Source organism: Hydra vulgaris, chromosome 02 (genome assembly GCF_038396675.1).
Source record: "Hydra vulgaris chromosome 02, alternate assembly HydraT2T_AEP".
NCBI lineage: Eukaryota > Metazoa > Cnidaria > Hydrozoa > Anthoathecata > Hydridae > Hydra > Hydra vulgaris.
The window spans coordinates 25251094-25278362 of NC_088921.1; the positions used below are offsets into that span (position 1 = coordinate 25251094).

The window sequence follows — 27269 nt, forward strand, 5'->3', positions numbered from 1 at the left end:
AAAGATATTTTATAACTATGATATATTATTTTTAACTTAATTGTCAAGTTTAAAAGTTCATTACATAATACTCCGTGTTCAAAAATCAGGCGGGAGGCTGAATAAGCGCAAATTTCATAAGTGCGAACTGTCATAAGTGCGAAGCAGTTACAAAAACTGGCATAGGCGCGAAATAGCATAAGTGCAAATTGGCATAAATGCGCCTAAAGAATTCACAAACATTAGCATAAGTGCGAACTGACATAAGGGCGAACTTACATAAGTGTGAAGCAGTTGCAAAAACTAGCATAAGTGCGAACTGGCTTAAGTGCGAATTGGCATAAGTGCGCCAAAAGAATTTTCAAACATTAACATAAAAGCGAAGTTTCAAACATTAAGATAATTGTCATTTGTGCAAACTGGCAATTGTGCGAAAACTAGCATAAGTAAGAATTGGCATAGGTGCGCCAAATAAATTAGCAAACATTGGCATAAAAACTTGCATAAGTGCAAACTAGTATAACTGCGAAGCAGTTACAAAAACTGGCAAAGTGCAAACTAGCATAAGTTCTAATTCGCCGAAAAAATTTACAAATATTGGTATGAGTGCAAATTGGCTTAAGTGCGGACTGGTATAAGTGCGAATTGGCATAAGTGCGCCGAATGAAATAGCAAATATTAGCATAAGTGCAAATGTTATTTCTCTCTTATGCCAATGTTAACAAATTCTTTCGCTACACTTATGCCAGTTTGCATTTATGCCAGTTTGCAAATTATTAATGAAATTTAAAACCTGTGGGCAAATATAAATTTAATATAGTAAAAAAACTTAAGCCCTCACTTTTGGACTTTTTGCGGTATTTTAATGATATTTAAATGGTACTCATATAAGTGATAGTTTATATCAGAAATTAATAAAATTTTGTGTTGGTTTTCCTTAGACTAAACTTTAAAATAATTTTGGTATGCTATATATTTAACATTTAATTTTTTTCTTCAATGAAATTTGCCCTTGCCATAAAAAAAAAAGAAATGAAATATGGAACGGACGTCACTGTTGCTAAAAGACAACCTTGTAGAACCCAATATATATTAAAAATATGGTTATGTGTGCTTGTTAAGTTATTTTTTTATCTAATTTATTGAAGAACTTTTTAGTGTTTTAGTGTAAGGATAATCTTTTTCCGGATAAAAATTTGCATAAATAATTTTGTTGTATAATTGTTTTCGAAATTTTCTAGTCGTTAACCATACAAAAAATACGAAAAAGCAAAAAAATTGAGGAAGCCATCACCTTAAAGCTAAATTTAGATTTGAATTTTTTTTTACAAAAACCGGATTTTTAAACATGACCTGAATGATCATTGGTGACATGAAATGATAGTATTCTATCTTTTTTGCTTAATAAACAAACATTTAATTTTAAAGTATTTACAATATACTTTAACCAGTTATAACAGGGGAAAAATTATATAGCAGTTATAGGTTGGTTGAAGTGCGATGGACCCCATTGCACTTCAGCGAATTTAAACAGGGTGGGTGTGGGGGGTGGGGAGGTTAGATCAGAAGTTTTACTAAAATAGTATCACGATTGATGCTTGCTTGCCCACAAATCATAAATCTAAAAGTCGCATCTCTTACTAGATTCATCAAATCAAAAGACCTAAACTCTCCTTCTTCCACTCTACTTGATGGTCTGGATCCTACTAGATGGTCTAGATCCGCTCTTAAATTAAAGTGCAACTTGTTGAGTAAAGTAATTTATTTTAACGCAATGGAGAAATTTCTTCAAACTAAAAACATAACAATTGAATAGCATTGTTTAATCTTTTAACGAAAAACTTTTAAATCTTTAATTAAAACTTGTAAACATATAAAAAAAACTTGCTTCATCGACTTTAAAATGACCATATATACTGACTTTAGAGATATTATACTAAAACCCGTTTATAACTATATAATTAAATACGTTTTATTTTGAATACTCTTTATAATTTAAATGTTTAAAACTGTATAAAAGAGCAATAAAATAATCTGATGAGTTTCATATTATCCCAAAGTTTTGATTTTAACAAAATAGCCTCGCAATGTTTTATTTTTGTTTCATGCAGCTTTTTAAAATAAAAATAAAATAAAACGACTTATATTGTCAGTAAGAACGGTGTATAACTTAGTATTTAATGGTAAAATAGTTTAAGCTTAGGACGCTGTGTACGAAAAAGCCTTTACGCACCTTATCACATAAAACGTTGCGCTGCTCAAAATTTAAACTTTGTAACTTTTAAATGTTTTTATACAAAATACTACAATTTTTCTACATTGTGTAACTGTAAACCCTTTAGACATGTTAGTCTGCAAATTTAGACAGTCAGTTGGCAAATTTTACTGGGTTATTCATTTTTATACGTGCGTCTCTTCATTTTTATATGCGTTTTTATTCATTCTTATATGCGTATTTATTTATTCATATATATGAGTTTTAAAAAAGCACAGTTTTTCAAAACAAATTGTTCTTGTTTCTCCGTAAACAAGGTTAAAAATACATAAGACAAAGACTTTTTACATTCAATGATGGTTTATGTAAGGTAGAAACTACCTTCTTTTTATTACTTAATTTAGTATTAGGTCTTTGTTTAATTTTATTATTAAATTTATTGATTGGTTAAATTATTATTTATCTAATTATTTATTGATCTAGATTTAAATTTAATTATTTAAAATGATTATTAATGCACAAATACATACCTTATGGATGAAGGAGAAATAGCAGTGCCAATTGAAAAACAAGGGGAAATGTTACAAAAGAGTTCATAGAAATGCTTAGGCATTTAAATGTTTAAGCATTTAGTTGAAAGAAATAAATCTACAACAAGCATTTCCACTTCTCTTAATTTATCTAAGCGCGCAGTTCAAAATCTTGTCGTTAAGTTAAACAGACGAAAATTCGACGACATGACTGCATTTAAGTCGTTTTCTGATAAAAAACGAGGTGAAAGATCTATAAAGGCTCAAATAAAAAATATAATTGAATTATGCGTACAATAAACAATCTTTGTACGCAAGAAGCAATAAAAGAAAATCTTTTTCAAGATTTAATTTAGATTCACAATCTACTATTTCAAGAAAACTCAAACGCTCGGATTTATCAAGAAAGTGAGTTGTGCATGTGCCAGAAGAGAAATTTCTAATGAAAAACTTATTTATTTCAATGAAACTAGATTTAATGTGCACACCAATAGCACATATGGTTATTCGCTAAGAGGTGCACCAGCAGTTTTACAGTCGTCTTCAAATTGTTGCAAAAATGTTAGTTTAATTTGTGCTGTTTCAACAATGCGAGTGCTGGCTTATGAAATAAAAACTGGAGTCTGAAATGCAGATTTATTTATTATTTTCATTACTACAATGCTGGCACGATGGATTTGAAATGTAAATGTGGAAGCGCCGTTGCTTGTTATGGACAATTGTAAATTCCACGGGAGTCTTTCTCTTAGGCAAAAACTGCCAGCATACACGCCACCGCTTAATCCGATAAAAGAATTTATTTCTTCTTTAAAGAATACTTACAAACAGGGAGAAAGGCCTCGAAATACGGATGGGGTAATCTTAAAAATTTTATAATATTATGGATACTATAGACTTTAATTTAATCCCATTGTACAACCATAAGCGTAGTTACATAAATTCAGCACTGGCTGGGCCACCATTTTTTAAATAAATAGCAGTGGCAACAAGCCTATTTATTGTCTATATAAAAATATATTGGGGATTTTAGGGTTGTTGACTCGCATATAAACGCGTATATAAGAATGAATAAACACGCATATAAAAATAAATAAATACGCTTATAAGAATAAATAAGTACGTTTATAAAAATGAATAGACGCGCACCTAAGAATGAATAACCCTGTAAAAAATGAAGACCTTTTTTTTTCTTTTTAGTCTGCAAATATTGTAATGGCAAATATAGTAAACGGCATCAGTACTTTATTATTACCAACTTGTCGTTGTTCTCAATTACCCATGTAAAACAAAACTAATAAAAATGTTACCTTGGCTATTCTGTTTATAAATTAGACATTTTTTACTTGTCTAACTTATTTAACGAAGTTTAAACAAACGAGAAGGTAAGCTATAGGACTTTGCACTCCATCTGTAAACTGTCATGTGACCTAAGGTTAGCCCTCCACTTCTAGATTCTTTCCTTTTCTTGATAGGCAGTTATACCAAATTTTTTATAGTTTTTTTTTTATGTTGGTTGTTCTAATTTTCACTAAATATAAGATAAACTTAAATATAAAATAAAATAAAATACACGAGTATAGTCAATAAACAAAAAAGAAATTAATAAATTAATATTAGATAAAAACCAACTCTAAGCATTGTTCCCCTAAAACAGAAAAAATATTTACAACTATATCTACATCAGGAATTATTTCTTAATGAATAGACATCAGAGCTAAAGAATTAAATCTTGACTCTGTCATACGGCTTCGCATATAAGTTTTCAGTCTGCGTATAAAAAAAATGCTCCTCTCACATTCAATTGTAGTAATTGGAACTATTCCCATTATTAAAACACCTTTCCTAATGTTTGGAAAACCCCTCATATCAATAGACTTTAAAGTCTCTGTAATAGTGGATGAGATCACAGATTGATTGTTCTAAAATGTTTCCCACAAATCTGATTCAGCATGAATTGATGTAGGATGAGGCATTCCGGATATATAAAAATGCAAAAATTCCATAAAATTTAACTTCAAAAAACATTTTTCTTTATTTTTTTTTTACAGCAGTTGCAGGAATACCAGATAAACCTTTGTAAATAACCATCTCACCTTCATCAAATCTATCTTCTAATTCATTAACTAAATGATCTAGAATAGAAGATGCGATGGAATATTTGAAATAATCTGAAACTGTGTCAAAGGGATAATTATCTCTATAAATTAGTCTGCCACAGAGCCTTGCTTTAACTTCTGAAACATCAAGAGTCTTAGCTAGATCAAGAGCAATTAAGTACCATTCGTTATGATAGATATCAATTTTTTTTTTTAATCTAAAATTTGAGTTTTTAAACAATTTATTTCATTACACTGTTGTGATATATCAAAGGCTTCAGTTTGGAGAACAACAATGATGGCATAGAAATAGTCCATTATCTGCTTTGTTAAAACTAAACATACAATAAAAAAAAAATTTGTCATAAGATTTAAAAAACATGAAGCTTTTGAAGAAGTATCAATATTACAACTCTTACCTTCATTGTATGCCATTTCTTCCATTGAATGAAAAACGGATATGTAGTTATCAAAAAAAACATCCAGAACTCTAAGTTTCTGAACCCATCGACATGTATTAATTAATTTTGCTTGACCAGGAAAAATGAATTTATTGTGACAGCTGGCACGTTTAAGTGATAAGTTAAAAAGATATGATACAGTATGCGACAAAATTATTCATACCCCAAGCATATTACTAAACTTTGATTTCATACTCTGACGTGTTTATATTTTGTAAAAACATGATAATTAAGAATAATTTGTGGTGATAATTAAGATGTTAAGTTATTATGTTTGGTTATATTTAGTATATAACATAAAAAGTGCAATTTTAAATACGACATAAGTATTCATACCTATTGAATTATTTAGTGCGTAAGTTTATTTTTTAATTGTATTTGCTGGTAAATTATTTAATTTTTTTTGTCTAAACTACAGACTTAAAATTTTAAATATTTAAATAACTTCTTCTGTTTCATGTCAAAAGTTTTCCAAAATGCCTAGGATCAACGAAATTAGTGTTGACGTACGGCAAATGATTTTTGATGATCATGAAAGAGGCTTTGGGTATAGAAAATTGCTGAAAAATATGATAAAAGCAAGGCAACGGTACAATCAATAATACAAAAATATAAAAAGATTGAGAGTATGCAAAATAAAGCACGTTCAGGCCGTCCACCAAAAACAACATCTCGAGAAGATAGGCTTATTGTACAAGAAGTAAAGCGAGAGCCTGCTATTTCTGCCAGAGCTATTAAAGAGAAACTAAACGTGAACGTTTCTAAACGAACAATACAATGTCGACTTCGCTCTGCAGGGTTCAGGCTCAGAAAAAAAATAAAACTAAACGCTTTGCTTTTGCAAAAAAGTACTTTTCAAAGACACAAGGTTTCTGGAAATCAATTTTATGGTCTGATGAAAGTAAATTCGAACTAAAGAATTTCAAAAAAGTACCAAATGTATGGATAAGAAAGGGAAAACCCTTAGATAAAAAAACTATAATAGCAACCATCAAACACGGAGGTGGTAATGTGGTAACGAAGGTGGTAATGAATTAGTTTGGGGCTGTTTTAGTTATAACAGAGTTCTAACTTAGTTCAAATTAGAGAAAAATTAACAGGAACTGGATATGTAAATATTTTGCGAAACAACCTTATGCCCTCCTTCAATAAATTAGGATTAGCGGATCAATTTGCCTTCCAACAAGACAATGATCCAAAACATACCAGTAAAATTGCCAAAATATATTTTGAAGAGAATGAAATAGAATTGTTAAATTGACCTGCGCAAAATCAGATATCAATCCATTTGAAAGTTTGAGGCATTATTTGGATAGCAAAGTTAATAGGGATGAGCACAGTATCAACAAACAAAAATTCGTTTTAGCGTTGGAGGTAGCTTGGCATAATATTCCCCCAAACTATTTACAAAACTTAGTTGATAGTATTCCTCGTCGCTTGCAAGCAGTTATCGATGCCCAAGGACTTCATACTAAATATTAATTAACAAATAAAACAAAAAAACTCGAATATATTAAATAAAACTTTGAGAGGTATGAATACTTTTGACGCTTCCTAATATCTCAATTTTTAAATAATTTTCACTTTTTTAAAAACAAGATTTAATTTTTCAAATATTATAGTTAATATTGTTAATAGTTGCTACAATAAACATTTATTAAATTTTAATTGAAATTATTTTAATCAATTTGGTTTTTGTTTTATTGCTACAACATATTTTATGATAGGTTTTGAATAATTTTGTCGCATACTGTATTACTTTGACTTGATCGAGAATATTTCTAACACTCTGAACATTCCATGATTTTACTAACAACTAAATTAAGTTTATGGCAAGCACAGTGAACAAAATTTGCATTTGAGCTGACAAATTTAATTCTAGATGAAATACCTTTTAATATACCAGGCATTGCTCCAGCACTATTATATCCTTGACCTCTACATTTTTGGATATCAAGACCAAGATTATCAATTGCAGAAATTATGTTTTGCGGAAGACTAAGACCAGTTGTACCAGATTTACCTTCAATAAACTGTAGAAAGTTTTTGCAAATAACATTATCACAATCAATGTATCTTATAACTAGAGATAGCTGTTCAACATTAGAACAATCAGAGGCTCCATCACACGAGATAGAAAAGTAACCCAACTTTTTAATCTTCTTAATTAGAACTTCTTCGATTATTATTCAATAAGTTCATTTTGTGTGGTTTTAGATATGTAGGTTGCATTTTTAAGAGCAGAACGAATATGGTGTTCAAGAGCTTTATCACCTGCTTCAATGCGAAAATTTAAAAGCTCTACAAAGTTACCTATACCAATGATGTCTTTACATGTTTCTCCGATCTCTGGATGATACTTACTGTCATCACAATGACCTCGAAAAGCAATATCATTGCGGCCAAGAAAAATAATTGTCTTTATAATTGGAATTAATTTATTTCCATTACTTATAATAAGTTTTTTTCTTAGATTATCAATGTCAACTTCAATCAGATTTTTTTTGAATTAGATCTAGATTGCAGCATGTTAAGGCAATGCATTGACATTTGATGAAGTCGAAAACTATTATTATGATCCATATAAGCACGAGTTACATTACCCCATATTGTTAAAGGTTTTCAAATAAAGTTGATTATTAAGGTATTGTTTTGAATGCTGCTACCCAACAGTGTACATGGAAGGCAGTATGCTCCATCTTCAATCTGTGAGTAAGCTAACTAGGAATATTCAAGCACCCATTTATGTAAAAATGATCATTTCTTTTCTTTACCAGAAACAAGAAAAATGAAAGACAAGTTGGGAATAAATATTTTATTAACTAGATCTAATAACATTGAATCATCTTTGTCAGGAGATGGATGTCTACCGCGCTCATAGTAAGTAGAAACATCATAAAAAGGAAGACTTGAAGACTGATCTGATGTACAAGGAATACAATTAAGTAAGATTGGATTAGGAGTAACATCAATATTTACATCTATAAATTTAGCTTCATTATCTATGCAAAACTTTATGTGAGATTGAACAAATAATTTTTTCATTGAAAATAGATTTTTTGGAGGTTTACAAGATAATATAAGAACCTTAGTGGGAACAGAAGAATGCGATAGAACACTTAGCAAAACTAAACACGATTCTCTTTTTGAATCGCTTTTGACAAGTTTCTTGTCAAAAGTGATTTAAAAAGAGGATCGTGTGACAAGAGCTAAAAACTTCTCTTTTCACAGTAGGGACAAAACGATTTGGTGACGACATATCTTTATCCTTGGAAATAGAGCGATAATCTGTGATTTATTATAAAAAACTCAGAATTTCTTTATTTTTTTTATGATTACCGCGTGGGTATATACTTACATTAAATAACTTTTTATATTTTTCAAGTGCAAATTCAGGATAAATAGAACGAATTGTTTATTTAATACTGTAGATAATCCAAATAAACAAAGAAAAGAAGCAAACTTATTGTTTCTGCAACTGTTGTAGGCTCCTTTTTTTTCAGAACTATTTATATCATTTAATTCTGTAAAAGAACCAGAATACTTAAATGAAACACATACCATGAAAACACTAGAGAGTGAAGAAAAACTTTTAGATTCCACTTGGTTTAAAATTATTGGGCATCTTGAATAAAAATTTCTTTCCCAAAGGACTCAAGAGAAGTTAATAGTCAATAAATTTCATGTGTTTTATCTGATGAATTTATCACTAAAGCAGCAAAGTTGTAAAGACATTTACCATTTTCCATTAACCTGTTAAGTCATAACATATATACCAGGTCTATAAGTATGAAATGAGCGTTTTTTTTTCAAAATAAAACACTATTTTCTTAAGGAAAAATAAAAAATATTTTATTCAAAGTATTTGCCACTGCTTTCTACACATTTTGACCACCTTTCTGGAATTTTGTGGATACTACGCCAATAAAACTGATCGTTTTTTGAGGCAAACCATTCGGAGACCCATTTTTTGACTTCTTCGTAGGAATTGAAGTGTTGCTCATTCAATGTATGTCCTATCGATAAAAACAAGTCGGAAGGAGCCAAGTCTGGTGAATACGGCGGGTGAGGTAACTCTTCCCAGCCAAGTGATGTTATCGTTTCCTTGACCGCTTTTGCTGTATGACTCGGAGCATTATTATGCAACAAAATTACCTTTCCGTGTCTTCTGGCCCATTCTGTTCTTTTTCAATCAATGCATGGTTCAAATTGATCATTTGTTGTCGGTAGCGTTGCGTATTAACAGTTTCGCCAGGTTTTAGAAGTTCATGATACACCACTCCCTTCTGATCCCACCAAACACAGAGCATTGTCTTTTTTCCGAACCGATTAGGCTTTGCAGTCGATGTTGATGCTTCTCCTGGATTTACCCATGATCTTTTGCGTTTGGGATTCTTAAAATAAATCCATCACCAGTCACAATTTGATGCAATGCTGACTTCCTTTCGTGTCGTAACAGCAACATTTCACATGCGGTTTTTCGCTTTTCCATCTGCCTGTCATTCAATTCATGTGGCACCCAATTTCCGCACATTTGGATCTTTCTCATAGCTTTTAAACGGTCAGAAATTGCTGGTTGTGAAACATTTAACATTTCTGCCATTTGTTTTTGACTTAAAGTGTCCTCTTCATCCAGTATTGCTTGCAATTCTGTGTCTTCAAATTTTTTTGGTGGTCTTCCACGTTCTTCATTTCGCACATCAAAATCATTATCTCTGAACCGCTGAAACCATCTTTTGCATGTTGCTTCCGATAGAGCATGATCACCATAAGCTTCGACAAGCATTCGATACGATTCTGCAGCACACTTTTCTTCAAATGAAAAAATTAGTGCTTTCCGCAAATTATCATTTTCTGGTACAAAATTCGACATTTTTAACACGATTAAAAAATATAATGTTGTTTATACAATGACTTGGTGTTTACTAAATATGTTTGACAGATGTCATAGCAGCAAAATTAAAAAAAATTAAGGCCCGTTCACAACAAATGATCTCTATCGATACATATGTAACTCGACGCTCACTTCATGCTTATAGACCTGGTAAATTAAATATAACTAAAAAAACCATATTTAATTAAAGAATATTTGTCAAAAATTCTTGTTTTATAAACAAAATAAAAAATAAAAAAAAACGTGTTTAAGCTCCGAGTTTAAAACAATATAGTCTTCATTTTTTAAAGAAAAAATATTTTTGTTTACTACAGGAAACTTTGAGTTTAATTCTTTGAGATTATTACGAAGCATTGCTTTGTAAGTCGTAATATTAGGCAAATGCTTCGCTTTAATGGCATTGGATAGCAACAAATCCATAATTGTAAACAAAAATATAATTTGTATTGGCAGTTACTTTATGCTTTTTGCTAAATGCTAATTTTTGATAAATTTGTAATAAAATTGTAAAAAAGTAAATTTCTAATTTTGAACTTTAATTTATTTGAATAATTAAGACGTTAATTAGAATAATTAAGGATTCATGTTAATAATTAAGGATTCATATTAATATATAAACTGAACCGAGAGAACCCTTTTGATCAAACGTTCCTGCAACTTTTTTTTGTTGTTCACTGGAAATTCGGGTCAAATAAATCCTGAAACAACAGAGATTTTTTTGGCCTTAATTACGGCAACTAATATAAATACATTGCAATAACGATTGATTAAATGGGTTTTTTCTTGACCGTTTACTTTAAAATAAAGAATCCTGATTAATAGCGGCGTTTTGAAACATAACGGAGGAGAGCTACGACTTTGAAACATTGTTATAGCCGTGTTTGCTTTTCTATAAAGGCAATATTTATTTTTTAAAGAACTCATATGTACATATTAGTATACTACAAATTTAAGTTTAGTATTTTTTATATTATGAAACTGAATATTTTATGTGTATATATATATATATATATATATATATATATATATATATATATATATATATATATATATATATATATATATATATATATATATATATATATAGTGTAGAAGATGGAGTGAAGATAGCTTATATGTGATTCCTCTTTTGACTTATGTTAATATGACTTCCCTTGCTACACTACGAAATATCTTTTATTTATGTGATTCCAAAAACGTGTATTCAAATTCCTTAACTGGAGTTAAATACTGAGAAATAAGAGATAGAATCTGCACAACTGTATTATGGTTTTTGAATTCAAGAATTTAAATTTTTAAATCATCATGCAGAATATGCTTGTTTATATTAAATATTTATGTATTTTCATTTAAGATTTTTTGAACGCAGTACAGCCAGGATTTAGAGTAGTCATGACATTTGGCACCAATGACATTTGTTAATCCATTAAAACATAATTGTACTGATGATACTAATTGCTCACAATGTAAGGGAATATCTTTATTTTATAAATTGAAGGTTTCACTCCAATAATTAAGCTTTAAAATGATAAATCAATTTTGTAAAAACTTTTGTTTTTAGTTAGCTTTATATTCTTTATAGTTTTGGGTTTTTTTTAGGCTTTTTATCTTTACTTTGCATTTTTATTTAACTATGCATAAATGCAATAAATTCATAATTTTAATTTTTGGTTTATATTTTAATATGTATTTAATGTTTTAATGGTTAACCTAATAAAAAATATGTTGACTGGCTGTGTTTAATTGAAATACATTGATAAATTTGTTATTATATTATAAATTATTTTTTTTGCCTTTAGCATCTTATTAAAGTTAATTGGCTAATGTGCTACTTTGTAAGGCCTAAACTAAACAAAGACCGTTTTCCTCAAGACGAAATATTCGCGCGAAGCGAATTTTTTTCTCTATGACAAAACGCAATTTTAATTTTCATTTACTTTTTTTTGCGCTACTTTTTTTTCGTTGTCAACAATAAAAATGGCAGCAATAAGTTTACCCTGTGTTTGTAAATAAAAATAATTACTACCTTTTTAGCATACATTCTGCTTTGAAGCATGTGGAAACTATTTTCCATGCATTAATTTTAACATTTCTGTCTTCGTATGTAAGTTTTTTATATAAAAATTATAAGAAAATAAATGCTAAACTCTAAAATGATTATTTCTGTTAAAAAATTGTTACTGCAAGAACGAATAGCAGGTTTAACTCCATGTAAGTTTCACAAAAAGGTTTATCTTCGTGTGGCCACTTAAAGATAAACTTTCTTAAGAAGTCTAACTTTCGAAATCGACAGTGTGAAAGTTTACATTTGCAAATTATCGATTTAATTCTAGCTCCTTATTTGATGAATTTACTAATGCTTGCCAATGTTCAGAGTGAGTTCATAAAAATCATAAACAACACCAGGTTAAGAATTTTGTTTCTTTGTCTTTTTAAAAACAACGTGCTTTCATTTTTTTTACTGTTTACATCACGTGATATAAAATTTAAAATTGATTGGTTTTCGCTTATGGCGGATTCGCAAAAAGTCGAAATGATTCCGACTTCTTTTTTTGCTGCAGCGAAACGCTGTATCAGCATAACTGTCAGAAATGTTTTATCTGCGCATGCTTATCGACCAAAAAATTCGTTTCGCACGAATATTTTGTCTTGTGGAACACGGCCTTAAGTGTACCAAAATCGATTTCTTTAAAAAAAGAGATACAAAAAATATTTAGTTATTTGTTAACAGTTTTTAATGCAATAATAATTTAATTTATGTAAAACCTATCGTTATTTCTTTGTATTGGAGTTAAAACTTAAATATGGAATGTGTGTCCTTGATATTCGCGAGTTAATGGATATGTGAATAATAATATAATAATATCCCGCATGCTCTTTCTAATAATTCTACTTTTATTTTTGCCATAATAAAAATACTTTTAATTTTTTTATTTTCCATAAATGATTTTATAAATTTTTTTCTGTATTTCCTTAATAACATAAATTACCTATTAACATAAAGTATGACAAGCAGATAACGTAATATTAGTAAAGTAAATAGAAATGTTTTAGATGTATGTAAAGATATTCGAGAAATGAAAGATCCTATGATGGCGAGATTTGTAAATACTAGTTGCGAGATTAATAACAACAACGCGACAGATCACAATTATAATAATTACGATACTAGTGACACAGTAGAACAAGATTTTTTTAGATCGATAGAAGACAACATAGAAAAACACCGCGGTTTCATCCGAAAACTTGCTAACGATCATATACATTATAAACTGTTTGGTAAGGGAATTATAAACATATGCGATGACAACATTAAAATGAATCCTTTTGAAAAAAAACTCACAAAGACGGCCGTTACATTGCGTCGCGTCAGTGTTGAGTTGGAAGATATACATATTGATTTTTTTAAAAATGTATGTCACGCAATAAACGAAGAAAACGTCGGTAAAGTTTTCAACGAAGTTTCGCAAGAGGTTTTGGCTGATGACAATTTAAATTGGGGACGAGTGGTGAGTTTAATTACGTTCGGTGGAAACCTAGCTCAATGGTTTTGGGCTAGACAGCCGAATAATGAATTGATTGAAGAGATCGAGGATTGGTTAACCGAAAGTTTGACAGATAAAAAAGACTGGATTATTGAAAAAGGAGGCTGGGTACGACTTTTTATAATTTATATAGTTTTGAGTTATGAGTTTTCATAGCTCAAAACTTAATTTTTTCAGACTTTTACAAATCTCTAAATATCACTGTTATTCTCTATTATCTAAAGTTTAGATAATTAAAGTTTTATATATTGTATATTTAAATTCTAAAAGCGTCTTACCTCCTCCTATGAAGTAACGTTGGTGTTACCGCAACTTCGTAGTTTCCTTATTGTTTATTAATGCTTTTGCGCGCAACTAATCCATATTTTATTCGTAGAATAAGCTATTCAGAAATTTGCTAAGAAAATTCTACATTTGCTAAGAAAAAAGTGACGTGCAAATATAAATTTATTTACAATCGTATAATTTGTATGTATAATTTATTTTAATTTTGATTAATATGGATTTTTTTTTTTTTTAGGACAACTTTAATCGCACATTTACAAAACCAATGCGAAGCACATGGTGGAAAACTAGTTTATGGGTTGGGTTGAGCGCATCTTTAGTGGTAGCATTTGCTATAAAATTTCTGAGGTGAAATGCGGTTCTCCAACAAAAAATAAGTATGACGTTATAGTAAGAGAAAATGAAAAAATTATAGTTGTCGTTTTGTAGTAAATAAGAAAATGACAGAAGCATCAATACTTTTAAAGTAAAAACTGTTGTAAATATTTATCTGATTGCAATGTCGTTTATTAAGTTATTTATTTGACTTTACAGAAAAAGATTCTTTAAAAGAGCTATGGATGTTTTTTTTTAAATCTTATGATTTTTTTTAAATAGATAATAGGCTCATTATTTTGATATTGAAATAGTCGTGTACTCTCGTGCCAAATACAATGGAAATGGGGGTGGTAATAAAAGGGGATTTAGAATAACAATTATTTTATCTTAATTTCTATAGGATTTAACATCTTTATATAAGTTTTATTCTATGGTGAGGAATAAACCAAAAGTAAAAAACAAAAAATTTTAGAGATTTTTTATAGGTCGACAATTTTTACACACAGATTACATTAAAAGCTTTTTTATTGATGGCTGATACTTTTTAATGTTAAAGGCTGGTTTATGCTTATTTTTATTGTTATTATTGTTATTATTGTTATTATTACGGAAAAGGCGCCTATGATGGCATACTTAACTTTGAAGCTTCATTATTCAGTATCCTGAAGACCAATAATAAAAGTTTTGATATGGATACATTCCTTGTTAGATCTAGAACAATAATTACCTTGGGAGTTTCCATCAGTTTTATTTTTTTTATAAGTTATTCTTATTGTAAAAAAAAGTACAAGTATGCCATCATAGGCAACCACTGCTCCTATGATGGCATAGGGGAGGATGGGGCTAGTTAGGATCGAGGGTAACTTAATGATTTCATTTAAACTTAGATTCTTCCCTCAGAAAAGACAGAAATTACTCGAAACCATCCTAATTTACCATGTTATCCTACACACCAGCATTGTAAAATTTTGCGCATGCGCATAGGATATATTGCGTTTTACGTATTTTTTTGACCAAAAAAAAATGTTGGAGCATCGCTTTCTTTTAACTTTACTTAAAAATAAGTTTTTCTTATAAAAAAAAAAGGTTTTCCCAACTCGTCAATATTTCAACACCCCCAACTCGTCAGTATGCCATCATGGGTAAAAATCATCATTTTCATTAAAACAAGCTGTGTCTGCTTTGTTCAAAAGATAAAATTAAAGTAACTATTCCACTAAATGTACAAAACTTGAATATAAAATGCATGAAAATTTCATTTCTGCACAGTTAATAGTAAAATCACAATCTTAAATATATGAAGGAAATAAAACTGCAACAGCACATCCCAAAATCGATTTTTGTTGATTATAAAAATAATATTTGTGCACAAGGGACATTTTTTCACTAAAACTAATGTAAAGTCAGCATAGTCATGTAGGTCTAATCATTTTTTTTTCCAAAACCAATTTTAATGGAAATATGACCGGTATGCCATCATAGGCGCTATGCCATCATAGGCGCCTTTCCCCTATTAGTAGTATTATTAACACCGTTATTTTTATGTTATAAAGTTATTATTAATACCGTTATTTTTATGTTACAAAGTTTATTATTTTTATTATATATTATGAAAGTTAGCATTATATTTATTTTAATTAGATATTGTTAACATTAGCAGGTGTTTACTTTATATTAGCAAAATTACTATTTGTAAACATCCTTGAATATAAAATCTTATTTAGAAATAAATTATTGATTGATATTGATTGATTTGAAACTCTATGTATACAAAACGTCTAAAGAAATCTCATTCGTAGGCATCTTTTCAAACTATGAACTAAAATATAAAAATTAAACAGAAGACTGATGAAATATAGAATTCAAGACCTAGTGGCTGATCTTTATTAACAAAAAAACTGCTGCCACAAAGATTTCAACTTTGTTTCTATCCGTTCTTATAACATTTTGGATCTCCGTTTGGGTTGAAAAAAAACCTTTTACCATTTATATTTAGAGATCTTTGTCAGAGGATCCTAATGCGTGGTTAACGGATCCAAACACTTTGCCATAATTTTAATACCACTTCTGCAGCAGACTTATATCCAGTATAAGTTAAATGATATTTATTAACTACAAAAGCGCATTAATTAGAGCAATATTTTTTTTAGTATCAAAGAAGCAAGAACTTCCCTTCAACAAAAAAGTTTAAAAAATTTTTTCGCAAATATCCTGGTAAATAATTTGTTTGGCACTTGGGTATCCCTTTACCAGAAACTGCCTTGCCCCCCTCCTTTCACCCCCCACCATCCCCCCATTCAAAGAAGGTGATTTTCAAGTTGCAGTAGGATTCTTTGTTGTTGTTAGTATTTTTGCAATAGAGGCGAACCCTTAAAAAGATGGTACTTTTTAAGAATTCGCTCCCTCATCTTATTCCTGGAATTGCCGTTCTGAGCTTTAAGGCAAGAGACATAATTATATTTTGATATTACGCTGGACTGTTAGCAAGAAAAACAAGTTTTGTTCTGTTTTATTATGTGTTTATAATACTTTACAGTTAAATAAGAAAGTTTTAAAGCTGCTTTTCTAGCTTTTCTATCAGCAAAGCTCTCCATAACATATCATAATCTATTTTCTTTGTTAACTTATGTTCGATCGAAAGATGTTATAAATAGCTAAACCGGTTCTGTTCTGTTGTTGAACGTAATTAACTTTTTTATTAATTTAATTTGCTGAAAGATATTTCTCCTGATGACCCTGACGTGAAAATTGTAGAGCGTATTTCAAGACGAATACATATTTGATTATTGAATAATATTTATTTTGTAGTTCTTTTATTGGATTAATAATAGAAGTTAATGAAATTTTTTTTCAGTAAAAACGCTAGTTTATACATTGCATATTTTGTAAAAAATTCCTAATTCCTCTTTAAATAGCGCATACTATGCCTGCCGGATTGTAGCAATATTCAAATTGAAAAATATATGTAATCTTTTCTAAATATATATTCAATCATTTTCAAATATATATTCAATCTTTTTCAAATATATTCAACCTTTTTCAAATATATTCAATCTTTTTCAAATATATATTCAATATTCCTGGGGAGAACGCGGCCAATCGGCTTTTGGTTGAACAAAACATTGTCAACATTTAAAAATACTTTAATGATATTATTTATAGAAAAAGCGTGTAGTTATAAAAAGCAGTTATACTTATACCGATATGGATAGTTATAGCAAAGTTGCATCTTTGTTAGAGGAAGCTTCTATTCTTCTTCGCACAAATCAAAGCACAAATATCAGCAGGCCACAATCGGAACTCACAATAACCTCCACATTACAAAGAGCTAGAGGAATGCTCAATGAAAGTGGTTCATCGGGTATTTTTAGGCGCCTTAATAGAAACGATAGATTAAGGTCGTCAGCACCATACAGTAGCAATATAGGCAACCACATAGGCAATCAAAATAAATCAAAGAAAATGACAAAAACATTAGAATTTGCACTAATTTCATCTACAGAAAATGATGAAGAACAATTCCTAAAATGGGATTCTGTAATTGCAAATGGAATTTTGATTATCAATGAATTCGATAGTGAAAAAATATTAAGAGAGAAAATAAAGGAAAATTTTCTTTGCTGGGTTCAGATGAATTCGATTTTGTTAAAGTATCACGAAAAAAAATATCAAAATTAAATAAATGCTCAAATATTGATTACTCATATGATGTTGTAAAAAAACTAGCTGGACAAGGGCTTTTATATAAAAAAAACGATGCAATGATCATCAAATGATCATTCCAACGGAAGTTATTGAAATTCCATCAGCTTCATTTGTATCAAAAAGTTCACAACTAATAGATCAAGAAGATGTTAATGAAGTTGATATACAGGAAATAAAAGAACTTACATCAGCTTCATTTGTAGCAAAAGGTTCAGTTGATAAAAATATATGTATTGAAATTGATTTTGAAAACCAAAAAAATAAGGAAATTAAAGAAAATAATCTTCAGGATCCAATAGAAATTTGAAGGTTTCTTCAAAAAACAATGATCAAGGGCAGAGTTTAAGATATAGAAAACATTGATGAAAACACGGATAAAGATTCTGAGACAAACTTTATTTGTATCGATCGACAAAATATTTTAATGTCAACATTTGCTGAATTAGAATCCGTTGGAAATTTTTTAATTACATTTGAAGTTGACTTTATGGGAGAACTAGCTAAGGATTATGGTGGTCCAAGGAGAGAGTGGATACGAGAATGCAATAGAATGATTAAAGAGAGATTATTTGATAGTGGTTTGAGAGAACTCTTTGCTGAGGAATATTACTTTGTAGGTTTGTTAATTGGTATTGCACTCTTTCAAGAAGGGCTACCAACATATTTACCAGACAGCATCATTATTAAGATCACCGAAAATACAGCAGATATTTGTATATCTAATGTACAAAAAGGTTTAAACAAGTTTAATTTGATAAGGTTTTTCAAAGAGTTTCCACAATTACTTGAATTATTAGGACCTTCAAAAGTACAATTCACAGCAAAAATGCTTTTAAAATTATTGAAGCCAAAATTTTCATCAGAAGGGTCGACAGCTTTAGTTAAAGAAAAAGAGATTTATTCTATGTTTGTGAAATATGTCAGAGAGGTAAGTTTTTTTTAAATGTAAAACAGTGATCACTGTGATGTTTTAGATGTTACATATAATATATTATTTAGGTTGCCAGTGGTAGAAGAGAGTGTGTTTCATTGGCAAATATTCTTTCTTTCGTCACTGGAGCTTCAGAAGAGCCTCTACTTGGGTTTGCATTGCAACCGTCTGTTAAATTTATTCCTACTATTGAAGCTGATGAAAAAGTAAAAGATCTATTATATTTAATAAAATAGTAGTATTTAACTGAAAGATTTTGCTCATACTCAAAATAAATATCGGAATAATTTATTTCATTCAAATTTAGTTTGTTATCGGAAACTAAATTATAATTTAAAAGATGTATATTATTAAAATATTATTTTTATAGTCTGTCAAGTCATGTTATCCAGCTACTGGTAATATGTAATCTAGTACAACCTGATTCATGTTAACATCAGGAAGGGCATTTAATTGTAAAAATGTTGCTTTAACTTTTCTATAATGGTTTTTAAGTGTCACTATGAAGTGGTTTGGATGGTTCTTCATAGTTTATAGTTTTTAGATTTCTTCATAATACAAAACTTGCAAAATTAAAAAACGTAAAAAAGGGCAACTTTGGCCCTGCATGTTTCTGCATGACTTTGTTTCACAATATATATTTTGTTTTAAAATGTTTATATTCTCTACCATAACAGTGTTCCCACAGTCCTGCAATGTCCGGGACTAGTATCCTAGAAAGTCCTGGAATTTTTCTTTTTTTTTCTCAAAAATCCTGGAAAAGCCCTAGAATTTTTAAAGTGTAGGGGAAGTTCGTGTACCTAGGGCTACGTATTTTCAACGTCAAAGTTTAATGCTCCGCACTTGTCTAAAAATTGTAAAACTGATATGATCAAATGTATATACCAATTACTTTCTATTGATATAAGTATATTGACTTAAATAAAAAAGTTCCGCCATATAGAGGGGTTTGAAAAAAATTGGCCATCGGTACAGTGAGCTTTTTTTTAATTGTATCCAATTTAATTGTAGACCAATTGTGGCCAATTTTTAATTGGCCACCAGCTATTGTACCTAGGATAATTTAAGTGCAAAGTGGGACAAAACCACCCCAGTTTACTTTAATTAGTGTGATTTCTATAATAAGCTAAAAACATAAACAAGAATAATTTGCAAGATCTTGAAATTTTTTTAATAAATATGCAAAAATGTGTGTAAAAAAACTCCATGCTTGGATTTATGATGTAATTTTTCAAAAAATATTTGAAGGTTATTTTCATAAAAAATTGTTTTTTTAAATAAAAATAATAAAACTAGACATTCTTAAGTGTTGCAAGTTATAATAATATTTTTATTTTTGTTCATTTATAGGATCAGAAGACACATGAAGCATATATGTATATACCAACTGCACATACTTGCTCTAATTGTTTAGTTTTGCCGCGTGGCTCGCTGTTATACAAGCTTCCAGCTAATAACGACCTTTTTGATGTTTATGACATGGCATTTACTAATAACTTTTTTGGAACAATATGATTTTGCAATATGTTTGATGATATTTTTACATGTTCATATATGAAGTCTTACCAAGTAATATATAATATTTGAGAGAAACGCTAATCTTTTTTTTTCCAAGTCTCTGTTTACCCTCTAAAAATATTAAGAGACCGTCTAGAACGAATGCAAAAATTTAAAAAGTAACCCTATTATGGATAATTTCCATTTAGTAGCAAATGAATATATTGCTTGATTTGAATATAGGCTCAAAACGAATTACATGGAAGTAAAAAAATATAGTACTCTCGAGTCCTTAATAAACACACACCCCCCCCCCCCATTTCCACTGTGCCGTTTATTCCCACCCCACTTGTATTCTGGACTCGAGAGTATAGATACAAAGGATTCTATTCAGTAAAAAACTATTCTGTACACATTAACAAGCAGCTAATACAAAATAAAATAGAAGAAGAAGTTAAATTCATCTGAAATTATAAATAAGATTCAAATTTTTCCACCACAAGTGCTAAGGCTTCTATGTAAATGTCGATTGCCATTTCAGTGGATTCTTTAGACATATCTATTGAATTTCTGACGAATGCTTCAATATCAATTCTATATTATTCTATTCGGAATTCTATTCGGAATACTAACTGAGTTAACAACAACATTGTTTAAATCGTGAGATAAAGGGCCGTCAACATCTACTCCATAGATATTAAAATCATTTATATCATTTTCAGTTTCATCTCTTGACATAGGATTGTCAATATTTATCATTCCCATAGTCCATATTTGATTGGGAGTCCAATTTTCTTCTGTAGATAAACGATGGTCGTTGTACATAAGTTTAAGCTCTTTCAAGGAAAGATTTATTCTTTCTAAATAAACTATATGCAGTGTGAACATGTGAATTGGATTTTCAATATCTAAAATGCCGCTCTGTTCCATAGCATAAAAAGTGTAATAAAAAGGTAACACGACGCATCGAAACACATCTCTCCATAACCTCTCTATTCTTTGATTTCTTGTGGAAGATCCAGCTAAAAAACTCCCTCTGCCATGACCTCTTCTTGCAATCATTTCATCACATATAGGAACATTTTCTACCCCCAAAGTCTACTCTTATTCTTGAAGGCGTTGAAAACTCGCTTGTCGCATTTAAAAAAAGATTTAACACCGTTTCTGCTAAATTATTTGTATTGGCTTCCAAAAACATTACTTTCCTTGATTTACCATCAATGCACCCATGTATTACGAATTTCCAACGAATTAGATAGTGATGTCCATCTATATGCCATAAAGAATTTGGCCATGGTACATAATAAGATCGCCTTCTAACCAATGCTCCCCATCGCAATGCAGTATTCCTATGATCCACTCTGTTTAAACTAGAGCGGATTCTTCTTCTTTGTATGTGGTAACCTTTTGATCTAAAATAACCAGATAATAATGGTTCCCCTGTTGCTACACCGTGACGAGATATGTATTCAGCTATAATTCTGTCTATTTCGTGGTCATTGATGTTGCTAAAACGACCTGTTTTGTTTAAATTAAGTTCATTTACTCTGCGATGAACTGTCCAACGTGAAACACCTAAAACCTTCGATGCAACGTTCCAAGAAAAACCCAAACACTTAAATTCTTTTAGAACATTTTTTGGAATTTCGTACTTTGGCCTTCCAGGGGTTTTACTATATAACACATTAATATTGATACTGCAGTATTTTAAAGATTTTTCATGATAATAAAGCGAAAGCATTTTCCGAATCTCCAAAAATATATATAATATACTTTCTATTCTTTCTTTGTTGTTTAAATCACCAATAAACTCTTCATTAAAACTGTTCAATACTGGAATAAGTTGATCGATTAAATCAATATGCTGTAATAATAACGGCAAATTATCACCACAAGTGGTTTTTCCAATAAAAGATTCAACTTCATCTAGAAAAAATATTAAATTTTTATATAGATCTGCACCCATGTCTTTTTCAATGATTTCGGTCGCCATTGTTTTTGTTTGTGTTTAATTTTTTTGTTTGCCATTAATTGTAGTTATTATCCTTCTATTTACGCGCGTAAATTGCTTTATCCCAGGAATATTGAATATATTTGAAAAAGATTGAATATATTTGAAAAAGATTGAATATACTTGAAAAAGATTGAATATATATTTGAAAAAGATTGAATATATTTGAAAAAGATTGAATATATATTTGAAAAAGATTGAATATATTTGAAAAAGATTGAATATATATTTGAAAAAGATTGAACATATTTGAAAAAGATTGAATATATATTTGAAAAAGATTAAATATATTTGAAAAAGATTGAATATATATTTAGAAAATATTGCATATATTTTTCAATTTGAATATTGCTACAATCCGGCAGGCATAGTATACGTCATTAAAATATAAGTTTAAAACAACTTTAGCTTGAGTTTTTATAAATTCAACACTCGGTTCTTTTATTTCTGTTAAACTTTTTGATATATTGAAAATATAAACATATTGATATATTGAAAATATAAATATCCTGAATTAAATAAACAGTTTCAATATAAATATTGAAACTGTTTATTTAATTCAGGATCACCGTGTCTTCTTTTACTAAGTTCTCTAATAATTTCTTTCGTATCTCAAATAAATCATACTTTCGTATTAATTTGCTTTTAAAATCCTTCATCACTAACAAATCACTGTCTGAATTCAAATCAAGTTATTAAAAGTTTGATCTACAATATGCAGATTATAAAATTTTTTTTTTTCACTTACTCTTATTGGAGTTTTATTATTGTTAGGGGCTCCATAAGAGTAATTTAGCAACTACCTGTCTCCCCGTTTTGTATTTTATATGTTTTTTAAATGCAAATAAATGAAATAAAAAAATGTTATATATCTCTTCCGTAGTTGCTAAAATGTTACATGCATCTAATAAATGATCAGATTCACATAAATTTAAATGATCTAATTTACATAAATTTAAAATATGAGCACTGCTTGGTGATAACAAACTTGTGGATATTCAACAACATGACAACATGCCCCCAAACCCATAATACTAGTACAATAATGCCATCCTATAGTATTAGAAAAATATATATAAAAAAAAGAAATATCAAATCACGACAAAACAAAATTTGACAAAGGATATGAAGTTAGCAGGAACAGTATTTTTTTAAATTGATGAAATTAATTTTAATTTAAAGTACTTCATATTTTTGTTCAGTTATTCTTAATATTACCAAAACTAAATTGTTCGATATTTTGTAATATGTAATAAAGACTTGATTTAGAAGACGAATATCTAGTAGTTTCATATCCGATATTCTAAATCCTGAACTACAAATTTATGTTTGGTATATTGTCATTGTGCTTTTTGACTGCGTTTATTAATTCAGAGCTGTGAGGAGACCAGATCGGAGAGCAATATTTCAAAACTGGTCTCCATATACCCATATATAATATAACAAAATAAGCTAACCTAAATCCTGTACACAACGATTTATTTTTTATTTGGATTGGTTGTCATATAGCTTAGTGCACAAAGAAAAAGATTTTAAATTTTTAAACTATGCAGCAGAATACAATCCCATTTCACAGAAATTTTTACAGTTATTATCACATTTTGTTTAGAAAAAAATTATTGTTATTTATAGGTTTTGATGAGGAAAAAAATCGTACTTAAAAATTTCCTTTTAAAAAGCAAAACTCATTTTACTCATCAACGTCATTCGTGAAAAGTTCTCATTAAAACACTAACGTGAAGTGGATTGCTTGTCGCATAAATGCTGATGTCAAATATGTCAGTGTGTTCTACAAAAATAGTGTTCAATGTACTTAAGCAACAAAACAGTAATAAATTCATGATGATCATGATGAAGGACAAGCTGCCAAATTAAAAAGTTAGATAAGTTCTTAAACGAAGATTCTAGTGGCTCTTTCTTTTCCTTCACAGAAAACTCCGTTTCACTTTCAATATAAGGTTTGGCCTCGTAATTTATGCAAAATGTAACTTATTAATACCACCTAATTCCATATTTCGGCACAACCTTTTATCTTCTAAAAATTAAACATTTTACATTATCATTTTTCTGGCCTAATATCATTTTTATTTGTAAATATAAATGGCAAACAGTTGAAAAGATATTTCAGAAAATTTGCACTCTCAACAGGAAAATAAACTTTAATCACTGAATTATTTTAACCAAATTAAAACTTACTAAAATTTTTATTATGTAGTTCGGATTCAAACATGCCGGAAAATGTGACAATCAACATTATAATATGCAACGACCAACCAATTATTTGGTTGTTAATATTTTGTTTCTTATTAAATTGAATCCAAGTGTGGATTTGATTAAATTAAAAATAAAATGCCTAAAATGTAAAAGGGTAACAACCAGCACAGCTCTCTTTTACACTTAATAAATTTTAAAATCGAAATTATTTGTAAAAAGTATTCAAAAAAAAAAATATATATATATATATATATATATCAATATCAATTTGTATTGAATTTATACATATTTGCTTAATAAATAACAGTCAATCTTATTGTTTGAAATATATTCTACGTTTGTGCTACTCGCTGCATCCAAGTTGTCGGTATTCAACTCTAAATCATCGTCCTCAGTTAATCCAGTTTTCAGATACTTTGTAGTTTTAGTTTCAATAAACGGTTTATCATTTGCGATCAACATAACTGTGTGTGCTAAAGAGTCCTTTGTTATTGTCAAATCTTCTCCCGCATTAATTAAACCGGCCTTTAAAAATTTTCTTTGAACAGAAATGCAAGAAAAGTTTATGAAACATAGTAAAATGTTCTTTTTTGAAAATTCGCTTTTCAAAAATTCAAAGTTTTTAAGTATTTTAAAATCAACTCGAACCATGACAGACATATCTAAAAACACAGTTTTAATCCAAGTACAGTTATTAACTTCAGAATAAATTGTTTTATTCACTGCTTCTACACCAGGATAGGTCAAGTTTTCTAACAATAGTATTTTGATATATTTCTCAGCTTCTACCTTTTCAAGTAAATATTTTGGACGCGCTTCACGGGAAAGAAGTACTAAGATTGCGATACCTGTTCCTACAATGACGCCATACTCTAGTTTGTAAAAACTTGTGCAAAACACAGCAAAAAATGGCAATAAATCCCATTCATGCAAGCTCCAAATATGTTTTGCTATACTCATTTCAATCATAGTGACAACTGCCATCACCATCATAGCTCCTAAAGCTGCTGATGGAATATTACATAAAGCTGAAGTCATGAACTCAAAAGCTATCAACGCAATCAGTCCTGAAATTGCACCTAATTAAACAAAATATCTTAAATAAATAAAAGTCAACTTTTCATGAGTTTTGTTGATGATGATATTTTATTAAATAAGATTAAGTAACATACCTGCTAAAGGAGTTTGAGCACCACTCATAGAATTTAGAGCAGAACGCGAAAAGCCACCACCTACAATCCAACCTCCATAGAAAGAAGCAATTATGTTGCACATTCCGATTGCAATTCACTCTTGCAGCGCGTTTACTTTATAATTGAATTTTTTAGCAAATGCTTTTGTTATAGACATTTGTTCAATAAACATCACTATGGGTAATATAATAAGAGAAGCACCAAAGCCTTCTATTAGTTGACCAGTTGTTTTAACGGTAACATTTCCATTTTTGTATGGTTGAAATGGACTCTGTTAATAAAGCGCAACTTTAAAAAAGGATTACAACGTTTATTCGTTATTAAAAGTTCCAAGATCAAGTCATAAATACACAAATATAGTGTTTGATTCTAAAAATTAGCTTATAATGGAAAGATATTTGGATTAATAAATCTGAATTTAAATGCATTTGTTAATGACTATTTTTATTGTTGTTGTTTTTTTTTAATTAAAAAGTGGCAAATATTTGATAGAAAAAAAATTATTTCCCTAAATTATAATTGCTTACTTCTAGACATAAAGCAATTATTTTAGATATGTATTATAGTTATATAAGGTATAATTAATGAAACTGAGAACTTCAAAAATAAGCATTTTACTCATTCTTTGTTTTTTTTAAAAGTTTAATAAAAGTTCAATTAAAATTAGTGTTCGACCAGGATAACCTAGTTTAAGAACCCATGCATTTGATCAACTGGTATATAATAAGATCATATGTAAGCTGTTTTTTTTATTTTTTATCCGTGCTTTTTTAAGTGTTATTTCCTTTCAATGCAGCTCTACTTTTCCTTTACTTTGACTCTACTACTTATCTTATTAAAAATTTTACATTTACCATACGCCATGATGGCTAATTGTATAGCATAAAAAAGAAATAAAACATTTCATTTTAATTCTTGAAAAATTAATTTTTGGAACTTATTTTAATTGCTTGAAGTTCTTTTTATTGTTTAAAACATTAATCTTATTGAATAAGGTTAATGCTTTAAACGATAAAAAAGTTATATATATATATATATATATATATATATGTATATATATATATATATATATATATATATATATATATATATATATATATATATATATATATATATATATATATATATATATATATATATATGTATATATATATATATATATATATATATATATATATATATATATATATATATATATATATATATATATATATATAGCAGGCATAATCCGGAAATCATTTCGTACTCGTACGTCAAAAACAAACAAGAAACACACGACCCCGTAAACACGACCGCATCCGTCAACTTGAAACAACTAATAATCAAACTGCAACAGAACCTAAAGTAATCTGCAACACACTAAACAAATATTTCAATCAGTTTTCGAAATCGAGC

General features: G+C 29.1%; 3 protein-coding genes across 3 annotated transcripts; 2 read left to right on the forward strand and 1 right to left on the reverse strand.

Moving 5' to 3' along the window:
- Nucleotides 1-11499: 11499 nt before the first annotated feature.
- LOC100207959 (apoptosis regulator R1-like) lies at nucleotides 11500-14558 on the forward strand. The gene is made up of 3 exons (XM_065790398.1): nucleotides 11500-11641; nucleotides 13230-13828; nucleotides 14241-14558. Exons 1-3 carry the CDS (start codon nucleotides 11584-11586, stop codon nucleotides 14355-14357), a joined length of 774 nt encoding a protein of 257 aa, XP_065646470.1. The 5' UTR covers nucleotides 11500-11583; the 3' UTR covers nucleotides 14358-14558.
- A 2905-nt stretch (nucleotides 14559-17463) lies between these two features.
- LOC136076456 (uncharacterized) lies at nucleotides 17464-20541 on the forward strand. Its single transcript, XM_065789834.1, has 3 exons — nucleotides 17464-18956; nucleotides 19028-19165; nucleotides 20310-20541. Exons 1-3 carry the CDS (start codon nucleotides 18453-18455, stop codon nucleotides 20472-20474), a joined length of 807 nt encoding a protein of 268 aa, XP_065645906.1. The 5' UTR covers nucleotides 17464-18452; the 3' UTR covers nucleotides 20475-20541.
- A 4419-nt stretch (nucleotides 20542-24960) lies between these two features.
- Nucleotides 24961-26195, reverse strand: LOC136075955 (uncharacterized). Its single transcript, XM_065789405.1, has 2 exons — nucleotides 25854-26195; nucleotides 24961-25760 (listed from the first exon to the last, which is right to left on the reverse strand). Exons 1-2 carry the CDS (start codon nucleotides 25954-25956, stop codon nucleotides 24961-24963), a joined length of 903 nt encoding a protein of 300 aa, XP_065645477.1. The 5' UTR covers nucleotides 25957-26195.
- Between the last annotated feature and the right edge of the window lie 1074 nt (nucleotides 26196-27269).